This window comes from Poeciliopsis prolifica, unplaced genomic scaffold (assembly GCF_027474105.1).
Source record: "Poeciliopsis prolifica strain line A6 unplaced genomic scaffold, Auburn_PproV2 SCAFFOLD082, whole genome shotgun sequence".
In the NCBI taxonomy this organism is placed as follows: Eukaryota; Metazoa; Chordata; class Actinopteri; order Cyprinodontiformes; family Poeciliidae; genus Poeciliopsis; species Poeciliopsis prolifica.
Window position 1 is genome coordinate 1544129 of NW_026562457.1, and position 10872 is coordinate 1555000.

At 49.9% G+C, this 10872-nt stretch overlaps 3 protein-coding genes across 4 annotated transcripts in view; 2 read left to right on the forward strand and 1 right to left on the reverse strand.

The window, feature by feature from the left end:
* The window catches only part of gripap1 (GRIP1 associated protein 1), a 30361-nt gene extending 28504 nt beyond the window's left edge, over positions 1-1857 (reverse strand). The window contains 1 exon segment of the mRNA XM_055022138.1: positions 1672-1857. Within this exon segment, the coding sequence (XP_054878113.1) occupies positions 1672-1719 (48 nt within the window). The 5' untranslated portion in view covers positions 1720-1857.
* Positions 1858-3905: 2048 nt separating this feature from the next.
* LOC129352927 (uncharacterized) lies at positions 3906-5201 on the forward strand. The gene is made up of 2 exons (XM_055022137.1): positions 3906-5029; positions 5116-5201. The coding sequence occupies exons 1-2, from the start codon at positions 4262-4264 to the stop codon at positions 5164-5166; spliced, it is 819 nt and encodes a 272-aa protein (XP_054878112.1). The 5' UTR covers positions 3906-4261; the 3' UTR covers positions 5167-5201.
* Positions 5202-6035: 834 nt separating this feature from the next.
* Positions 6036-10872, forward strand: part of ptpn18 (protein tyrosine phosphatase non-receptor type 18) — a 17289-nt gene continuing 12452 nt past the window's right edge. The window contains exons 1-4 of one of the 2 annotated variants that reach the window (XM_055022136.1): positions 6036-6197; positions 9010-9118; positions 9225-9301; positions 9379-9474. In XM_055022136.1, the coding sequence (XP_054878111.1) occupies positions 6135-6197; positions 9010-9118; positions 9225-9301; positions 9379-9474 (345 nt within the window). In that variant the 5' untranslated portion in view covers positions 6036-6134. The remainder of the gene's footprint in view (positions 6198-9009; positions 9119-9224; positions 9302-9378; positions 9475-10872) is intronic. The other variant, XM_055022135.1, reaches the window with a different exon arrangement.

Genomic DNA, 10872 nt, shown 5'->3' on the forward strand with positions numbered 1-10872 from the left:
AAGGGATATATAACAGTTACCATAGTGACCAGAGTCAGACAGCGTGAGGTCAGGGGTCGAGATGATTTAAGGATCATTGGCCGATTTTACAAACCTCTGTGACCTCAGAGCCGATAAAAGTCCAACAGGTTCGGTCAGTTCGTGAGTCCAGGAGCAACACGGCACCAGAACCGGTTCCACTGAACATCCCGGTTCCAGAAGAAGATCTAGTAAAACCCCAACATCCCACAGTGAATTCAGAATAATAAGATGTAGAAGCAGTGATAAAACTGCATGTTTGCTACTCTGACAGCAGATGATGTGAAGGACCAGACTCTCCGTCACGCCGTGTCAGCTGTTCGGGTTCCCCTCCGTTCTTGCGTCACGGCGCTTTCTGATGCCTGTCACGTTTAACAGGCTGTGTTCTGACTCACTGTCAGGGAAAACCCACAGAATGGGATAATCGGGCCAAGACAATGACAAATATACCTGATTTTTGATCGGCGCGGTCCCGACGACGTTCTACTGACTGGACCAGATCAGTCGTTGTGACACACCTCACAGTACAGGAGGATCGGACAGGGAGGAGCCGCCGTAAAACTGCCAAGCCTGGAGCGGTCCATGGTGGTGAAAAGGTTGGGGACCACTGCTATAGCAGACGTCTTTACTCTTCCCAGTGTCTAAAGATTTGGGGGTTTTCTTAACACTAAATCCCCAGGAACATCTGTGCCACATTAGATTCTTGTATCTGCAAGTTGTACATTTTACTGAAATATTAAATGATGTGCTGGACTAACATCTAAGAGCTTCAGACCTGAAAACATTCTTCACTGGGACCTCTGGACTGCATTTTTATCCAGAAACGAAAAACTTTCCCAAGAAACCAACAATCACCCATCTGAGCACATGAAATATTCCATCTTCTCCATTCAGGCACCTCCATGTTGGATCACCTGTCTCCATTTCTCCCAGAAATCCTCCATCTCTCGATCCGGCTTTCCTCACGTCTCCAGCCCGGAGTGACCCTCTGATCACAGGTACCTGAACGCAACACCTTCAGATCTTTTGTTTGTCTTCCTTCCACTGACTTTTCTTTTCCTGAAACGTCCAACATGTGAGGGCTGATGAAGAAAGTGCACTTTGCTCCTAATTGCGTCTGAACCCGGATGTCCTGGTCGGGTCATCTACAATCACCTGACTATGACTCACTTTTTCCTGGAACTAAATACTCTGATCACTGTCTTTAAACACCATCACCTCTCGGCCCGGTCCATGCAACGGCTCTTGGCTCCACCTGCGGCCGAGCTAGCTGGACCTGAACGCGGCCAGCCGCGTCCCTCAGACCCGGTGACTGTCAGCTGACAGAAACATAACGGTTAGCAGCACAGAGGCTAGCGAGTTGGCAGCTAAAGGAAAGCGTCCATCAGTCTGGAAGGTGTCCCGGCTCAGTCCGAGACCTCCGGCCGTCACAGGCCCAGATAAACGCATTTAACCCTCCAACCCCGCATCCGCATCCCCGCAGACCCGACCAGCTCGCTCCGATACCCGCTCCAGATCAGCAGCTAAAGGTTAGCACGGAGCGCTAACGTCCTCCGGCAGCGCCGCTCCGCATGGCCGCCGCTCCCTTCGGGTGTGCCTGCTACCTGACAGCACCTGCCGCCCAACGAGGAGCCTCCAGCCGCTCCTTCTCACCTGCATCCGGTGGAACTCCTCCTCGGACAGAGCCTGCGACGCCGCCATGTTCCCGGAGAGCTGCTAGCTAGCAGGCTAGCAGCGGCGAAGATGGGCTGAGAGCACAGAGGTCTCACTCTGACACTGAGACGCAGCTCAGAGCCCACTTTGTTTCTGAGCTCATTCCAACAGCCGGCTAAACCCGGATCGACTCTTCTCCTGAAGGGGTTTCTTTAGACTTTGGCCGCTTTTTGCATTCATTCATCGATAGCTTGAATAAAAACATCGTATCTATTTATATAACTGTGCTAAACACCCAATCACGTCATTGGGGCCTGCCTCCATGCATTGCATGGAGGCACCTATTAATCTTCACCTAATAGAATGCCTCTTTATTAACTTATTCTTCCGTAGACCGGAATGCGGCTCGCACCGCTGCGAGCCCACCCACAAAAGTGGTATCAAAACGTGCGGCTCGATCCCTGCATTGGAGCTATTACTTTTATGGGGAATCGCGTTACAACGCGTAACAAGCGAAAAACGAGCGAAATTTCCAACTGCCGAAACGCAGAGCATAACTGCCACCATCTGCCGCTCTGCTAGAGTGAAAAATGAAGTGGATTTCTGACCCCAAACCAATTTTGAAATCGCCCACGCCCACAAATATCGTGCTATCGGTATGAAACTCGGTCATGACATCGATACGAATGTTTGCTCCGGTAAAATGTTTTCAAAATTTTCCTAGGGCTTACGGTTTTCTGTCAAGGTGCTTTTGAGCGAAATCATGTTCCAGGGTAACTGACGCTCTCCACCATATATTTTCATACTTTTATGGAAATTGCCAGACCTCAGTTCACACCATTTTTCTCTAATTGCTGCAATTACCGTGAGTGATGTACAGATGTGAATTGCAGGACTATCGGAGACGACAGATAGCTCTCTCAAACACTTCAAACGGTTTTCCGATACATATCACGGTTCCCGAACGGCAAGGACTTGTTCGGCCTGCTTTTTCCATTAAAACTGACTGGGCGTCTCACAAAGATAGAAATGTGTCTCCACCTCTCTGTCTCACACACGACAGCTGGCAGAGGATCCATTACCATAGCAACACAGCAGCTGATTAGGACTACAAAAACGCATCACTGTAGTTTTTACTGTGGCAGAGCTGGCTTTTAGAACTACTTGTGTTTTAAGCATTTTATAACTGATTTTGACCAACCATAGTTACATATGGAATTAATGTGACAATTTTAAATTAAGCTTAAAACAATTTCAAAATAAAAGTCTTGACAATTTTTCCATCAAGTAAGTGCTCTTTGACCATTATATAGCTGGTTGAACCCAATCACTGTTACACATGGGATTAGATTGGCCATTTAAAATCAAGCTTAATGAAAATTTCAAAATAAAAGCCTTAAGATTCATCTATGGCTAATGCAGCGCCACAGGCGCTGCAATGATATTAGCTTGCATTATCTTTTCTTCTCAAGTTAGGACACTGTCTTAAACAGCAAGACAGTGCATTAACATTAGCATTTCACTGTTCCCCACTAGTGCACTGCCGTAAGATTATCCAGCATGATCTATTTCTCTCAGGCTCATTAGCATTAGCCTTTTACCTTAAATGAGGTATTAGCTATTTCTCTGGCTTATTACCCATGTTTAGTATAGTGACTGGAGTAAGTCAATTACAGACATCATGCTAGTGATGGTCCACATGCTACTGACAGTATTCATGCTAACATTAGCATTTCAGCTAATTTGAGCTTATACATTTATTTCAACATACTGAATGGTGCAAGTCCATGTTAGTGAACATTCTTGTGATTCTTCACATGATACTTTGTCATTTTTTCAGCAAAGGTAGCATTTAGCATCAGAACTCTGGGTCCAAACCGACGGGCACACTTTGGCAGGCCCCGGTTAAATTTCTTCAGGAATTTTCTCGTTGAATATGTAATTATAAAGGTCAATTGTACTAATTATATCTTCAAATGATTTATGGTGAACATTTCCTGTTCACCATAAATCCTGTAAAAATACTCTAACTGCCGACCAGTCACCATTGAGCAGTGTTAGCCCCACCCACTAACAATGAGAAATTCAGTTTGCCACAAATAACTAACATATTTACTTTATATCTATTTAGGCTTTGAATGACACATTTAAATGACAGGTTGGTTTATAGCAGGGCCCGGTCGGAACTGAAAAAAGGAACTAAGCAGACCAAGCTCAAGTACAAACAGCGGATTGAGGAACACTTCATCAACAACAACCCCAGTAGCATGTGGAGAGGCATCAGGACCATGACAGACTACAAACACAGCACTCAGCTGACCAGCCGCGACCCCACCCTGCCTGACACCTTAAACAGCTTCTTTCCTGCTTTGACACAGTGGGCAGCAGAGAAGCTGTACATCTACCCCGACTGGAAGAGCAGTACCAGCCTCTCGTCCTGCAGCAGCACCAGGTGACGTCCACCCTGAGGAGGATCAACACCCGCAAAGCTACAGGACCGGACAAGGTGTCAGGCCAGACGCTGAAAACATGCGCCGACCAGCTGGCAGGAGTGTTTCTGGACATTTTCAATCTGTCCCTGCAGTTCACCATGGTTCCTGAGTGTCTCAAGTCTTCCACCATCATCCCTGTACCGAAGAAGACGACCATCACCAGCCTGAACGATTACCGGCCCGTCGCTCTGACCCCGGTGATCATGAAGTGCTTTGAGAGGATTCTTCTGAGGTACATCAGACACTTCATCCCTGCAGACCTGGACAGCCTCCAGTTCGCCTACAGAGCGAACCGGTCAACAGAGGATGCTGTCTCCATCACTCTGCACACAGCCCTGTCCCATCTGCAGCATCCCAACACCTACGTCAGGATGCTATTTGTAGACTTCAGCTCAGCATTTAACACCGTCATCCCAGACAAGCTGGTGCTGAAGCTACTCAAGGTGGGGCTGCCTGCTTCACTGTGCCACTGGATCATAGACTTCCTCACCAACAGGCCTCAGGTGGTGAGAATAGAGAGCCCTGCTCTCTTCACCCTGTTTACACACGACTGCGTTGCCATCCACCCCACCAACACAGTCGTCAAGTTCGCGGACGACACAACAGTAGTGGGTCTCATTTCAGACAACAACGAGACCCACTACAGAGAGGAGATTCAGCAGCTCACTCAGTGGTGTTCAGCCAATAACTTGGTGCTGAACACAGGGAAGACCAAGGAGGTCATTGTGGACTACAGAAGGTCCAGGAGGACGGGTCACACTCCCCTTCTCATAGATGGAGAAGAGGTGGAGCGTGTGGACAACATCAAGTTCCTGGGCCTCCACATCACGTCTGACCTCTCCTGGAATACCAACACCTCCCACCTGGTGAAGAAAGCACAACAAAGGCTCTTCTTCCTCAGGAAACTGAGACGGGCTGGACTTTCCTCACGGCTGCTCGTGAACTTTTACAGGGCGACGATCGAGAGCGTCCTCTGCCTCAACGTGACTGTGTGGTACGGTAGCTGCACAGCACTGGAGAGGAAACAACTGACACGGGTGGTGAGAACGGCACAAGGCATTGTGGGATGCCCCCTCCCGGACCTGGACTCTATTTACATGGGCCGGGTCAAGAAGAGAGCTGGATCCATAGCCATGGATTCCAGCCACCCGGGCCACAGACTGTTTGTGCCGCTGCCATCAGGCCAGCGGTTCAGGAATATACGGACTACAACAAACAGACTGAGAAACAGTTTCTTCCCCACAGCCGTCAGAGCCATTACTCCTGCCGCCCCCTCCCACACATATCATAACCTCACATACACCCCAACCCACACACAGCCATATTGTTCTGCACTTTGACCTTTGTCACATCATCTGCACCTTGCCACAATTGCTGCTTCTTCTTTGGTGTGCTTGGAGTTAAAGTTACTTGTATATATTTGACTTTTTGCACGGGATGTCAGATCGACATCACGCCCACAAAAACCCTAACCCTGATTATATCTGGCAGATTTCTTCAAATGGTGACATATAGATTTACATCTTTGGTGCTTTTTCTCATGTTTTTATGAAATTGTTGTGTTTTGGGTTCTGGACTCTCGGTTCTTCTTCATGGTAGATTCTGCTGTCTGGCTTCTTCTTTCTCTTCTCCTCTGAAAGGTTTGCAGTCGTTTGGCTGAATGCTCTGTTTCTGTTTGTCGTCGTTAAGGACGGTTCTGGTTCTGCGGCTGACCCGGTTCTGACGGGCTGCAGGTCAAACGTGGCTCCACGGTGAGAGACCAGCTGCGTGTTTGAGGAAGGACGCCTCCTCTGCTGAAGTGACACAATAAAGGCCAGTGAGGTAATCGGTCCGGAGCGGTTTGTGTCATTCAGGTTCCTCACTTCCTGGTTGTGAAGTGAGAGAGGAGCTGAATTATTAACTGACGGTTAAAGTCAGAGGCAGAACTGAGACGCAGTCAGAGTGAGAGTGAGCTGCCGACCGGAGCTGGTCATGGACGTGCTTCTGTCTGCCCTGAGGGCCGTGGACCCGGCCGCCGTGGAGCAGGAGTACCAGGTCAGTGTCACCGCTGGAAAACGCTTTTAACTCCTGACGGCAGCAACACCGGGCCTGGAGCACCGGGCCTGGAGCGCCTGGAGCGCCGGGCCTGGAGCGCCTGGAGCGCCGGGCCTGGAGCGCCTGGAGCGCCGGGCCTGGAGCGCCTGGAGCGCCGGGCCTGGAGCGCCGGGCCTGGAGCGCCTGGAGCGCCGGGCCTGGAGCCCTGGAGCGCCTGGAGCGCCGGGCCTGGCGGATGGACAGTTTGTTCTCTTCCTGCTGCCTCAGAGGGAAACTTCCCAGGAAAAAGCTGCCAGTGTTGCAGCGTCTCTCTGAGCCGGTTATTCAAAGCAGCAGAAAGTTGCTGCCAGCTTCATTTGGTTAAACTATGAAGCCACTTTCTAAACATTTGATTGTTTCACTGGCCGGTCGTTCAGGTGGAGGTTCCACCAGGAACCGTTCTGGGTTCCCTGGGATTCATGCAGTATTTACAGGAAGGCGTAGAAACTTCTTGTGGATTAAAGCTGAATTCAAATCTACTGACTTATCAGTTTACCACAGAAACCTCAGCACACAACTTCTGCAGCGTTACATCCTGCTGGGGTCAGAGGTCAAGGGTCTGGGGAGAGGCGCGGTACAACCAGCATGCTGCTAGAGAGAAACGCACAGGCCCAGGGAGAACAGGACTCAAACCAACAACCTTCCTACTACCAGGCAAAGCAGAAACACAAGCAGGAAGCAGCCAGGGGTCAAAGGTCAGCAGAGAGTCTTTAACTAAAGAGGAGGAGCTGACAGGCGGAGCTCTGTTTCCTTTTGCTCTGCTGCTTTCAGCTCAATAGCCCACAGGATGACACCACCTCCACCACCTCTCTACTCCTCCTCTCTGGAGACTGAAGAGGAGGAAGCAGAGAGAAACTCCCCGCAGCCTGACCTCTGACCTCCAGGAAGTCCTCCTTTAGCCGATTGTAGATGAGAAGCCATCATGTCGAGTTCAGTCGATCTGACATCTGAACCAGCAAACCTCTAAAGACAGAGACGTGTCTGTCCACTGAGACTGAGGACGTTTCCGTCCTCTGAAGACGTTTCCGTCCTCTGAAGACGTCTGTCCTCTGAAGACGTTTCCGTCCACTGAAGACGTTTCCATCCTCTGAAGACGTTTTCCGTCCTCTGAAGACGTTTCCATCCTGTCTCATCTTTAGACGACTCTGTCCTCAGTCTCACCACATCCTCTGTTGCCATGGCGCCTTGTCTGTTCAGGGTTAGCTAGCTAACCGCTAGCAGTGCTGTGGTTTTAAGGCTCACAGTGTCGCTCTGCTGTTCCTCTGCTTCACACGTCTGAACTCATCACAGCCACCAGAGAAACTTTCTGACAGCTTGAATCCAAACTAGATGCACTTTGAAATGGTTAGGACTGGTTAGGACTAGTTAGGACAGGTTTGGACTGGTTAGGACTGGTTTGGACTGGTTTGGACTGGTTAGGACTGGTTTGGACTGGTTAGGACTGGTTAGGACGTTAGGACTGGTTTGGACTGGTTAGGACTGGTTTGGACTGGTTAGGACTGGTTAGGACTAGTTAGGACAGGTTTGGACTGGTTAGGACTGGTTTGGACTGGTTTGGACTGGTTAGGACTGGTTTGGACTGGTTAGGACTGGTTAGGACTAGTTAGGACTGGTTTGGACTGGTTAGGACTGGTTTGGACTGGTTAGGACTGGTTTGAACTGGTTTGAACTGGTTTGGACTGGTTTGGACTGGTTAGGACTGGTTTGGACTGGTTAGGACTGGTTTGGACTGGTTAGGACTGGTTTGGACTGGTTAGGACTGGTCAGACAGCAGTTCATGATTCGGCCAGTAAAATCCTGGAACAGGCTCACAGCACCATCCCTCCTCCACCATGCCTGAAAGTCAGAGGTCAAGGGTCAGGGTTTGCTGGGTTGGGCTTTTTCCAGCCGTGTTCTGCACATGACGGTCAAACCTTCAAGACAGTGACAGGTTCTGGTTTTTCTCCCTGTGACCCAAAACCACTCCACAGTGTGGAGCGACTCGGAGCGCCTGTTGAGTTCCAGCTGGTCTCTGTCAGTCCTACTGGTCCCCACTGGTCCCCACTGGTCCCCACTAGTTCTGACTCCCTGAACGGGTCTCTGCTTCTGGTTTCTGAGCCACAGGAAGTTCTGCTTCCTCGTTCGATTTCTGCTGGTTTTTTGTGAACCGGTCACACAGGAGGGGAACCAGTTTCTGCTCCCAGTTCTGCTCCCAGTTCTGACTAGTTGGTGCCAGTCTCTTACTGGACCCCTCAGTGTTTATTGGTCCTGACTGGTTTTTGCTAGCGCAACATGTAGCAGAGTTAATAAATCTCACTGGTGATGATCTTTCCAGTAAACTACGTCCCAGTTAAGAAAACCAGTCTGAAATACTTGGTTAATTAAACAATAATCAATTCTGTTAGAAATCAGAGTAAAAATGACAAAAATAAAACATGATTTAAAGAACAAAACGCAAACAAGAAACAAAAGCAATTATTAAAAACCAAAGATCTGAAAAATCAGTAACACACCAGCTGTGTGTCTCTGTCTCTGTGTGTCTCTCTGTGTGTCTCTGTCTGTCTCTCTGTGTGTCTCTGTCTCTGTGTGTCTCTCTGTGTGTCTCTGTCTCTGTGTGTCTCTGTCTCTGTGTGTCTCTCTGTGTCTCTCTGTGTGTCTCTGTCTCTGTGTGTCTCTCTGTGTGTCTCTGTCTCTGTGTGTCTCTGTGTGTCTCTCTGTGTGTCTGTCTCTGTGTGTCTCTGTCTCTGTGTGTCTCTGTCTCTGTGTGTCTCTCTGTGTCTCTGTGTGTGTGCAGGTGGTGCGTTCCCAGTCGCTCCAGTTAAAGAGAGATCACAGTTTGACCACAGAGGTTGGATCCCTAAAGGAAAACGCCAAGAAAAACCGATACAAGGACATCCTGCCATGTATGAAGACACCGTCCTGCTGTCTTCACTGTCTCTTTCCTTTGCCTAGCAGAAGTGTGTAGTATTTTAACACCTCTCTGCCCTTTGACCCCATGTCTCCATCCAGATGATCAGACCCGAGTGGTTCTGTCTCTGCAGATTTCAGGTTCTGATTCCGACTACATCAACGCCAGCTTCGTCCAGGTGATGCAGCTCACCACTCAGGTGTGTCCTGCTGCTGTGAGAAAGCTCTGGTAGTAACAGCACTGTTTGTCCTGTAGGGGGCGTCGGGTAACTGCAGATACATCGCCTCCCAGGCGCCCCTCAGTTCCACTCTGACCGACTTCTGGAGGATGATCTGGCAACACAAAATCAAGGTCAGCATACCAGCAGAGAGAGTTGACCTCCAGGAAGTAGTCTGGTCCCCAGCTCCAACATAACTAGTCTCCAGGAAGTAGTCTGGTCTCCAGGACAGGTCAAAGTGGTGCATTGACTTCCTGTCAGAGGAGCAGTTTGACCTCTGACCCCGACCCAAAGCCACGGGACCAATCAGAAGGAAGATGAAACTGATGTGTTCAGCAGGGTTTATGACTACCGCTTTGCTCCAGGGGTCAAAGGGCACTGCCGGCTGGTTTGTTGCAGTCACAGTTTCCAGATGAACCTGTTTCAGATCAAACCTGAAAAACGAACCAGAACTAGACTGCGACTAAAAGCTTAATCTCAGACGTGATGTGGTGGCGTAGGGGAAGCGCGACACGTTTGGAGGCCTCGAGTCCTCCATGCGGCCGTCGCGGGTTCGATTCCCGGACCTGATGATATTAAGCGCATGTCGTATAAGAGCCACACAGAAAAAGCTTCATCATCACCTTCATCTGAACTCAAGGAGCAGAACTGCAGACTTCAGGAAATCCAGACCCACCCACACACCACTCCTCATCAACGACTCAGCAGTGGAGGTCGTCAGCAGCACCAAGTTCCTGGGGTGCACATCAACGAGAACCTCAGCTGGTCTCCCACATCTCCTCACTGGTGAAGAAGGGCCAGCAGCGCATGCACTTCCTGCGTGGGATGAAGAGAGCATCCCTCCGCCCCCCATCCTTCAGACCTTCTACAGAGGGACCATCGAGAGCCCAACTGACCAGCTACATCTCCATCTGGTCTGGGAGCTGCAGGGCCTCTGACTGGAAGTCTCTACAGAGGGTGGTGAGGACAGGGGAAGATCACGGGGGCTCTGCTCCCCTGCATCAAGGACATCGCAGAGAGGCGCTGCCTATCCCGCGCTCACCAGATCCTCTCCGACCCCACCCACCCCAACCATGGACTGTTTCCCCCCCTGGCGTCTGGAAGAAGGTTCTGCAGCATCTTGTGCAGAACAACCAGACTACTGACCAGTTTCTTCCCCCGGGCCATCAGACTGCTTAACGCCACATAACACACACACACACACACACACTAACACACACACACACACACTAACACACACACACACACTAACACACACACAACACTAACACAAACACACAGACACACACTAACACACACACACGCACACACACACACACACACACACACACACTAACACACACACACACACACTACACACACACACACACACACACACACACACACTAACACAAACACACAGACACACACTAACACACACACACACAGACACACACTAACACACACACACGCACACACACACACACACTACACACACACACTCACACACACAGACACACACACTAACACACACACTAACACACACTAACACA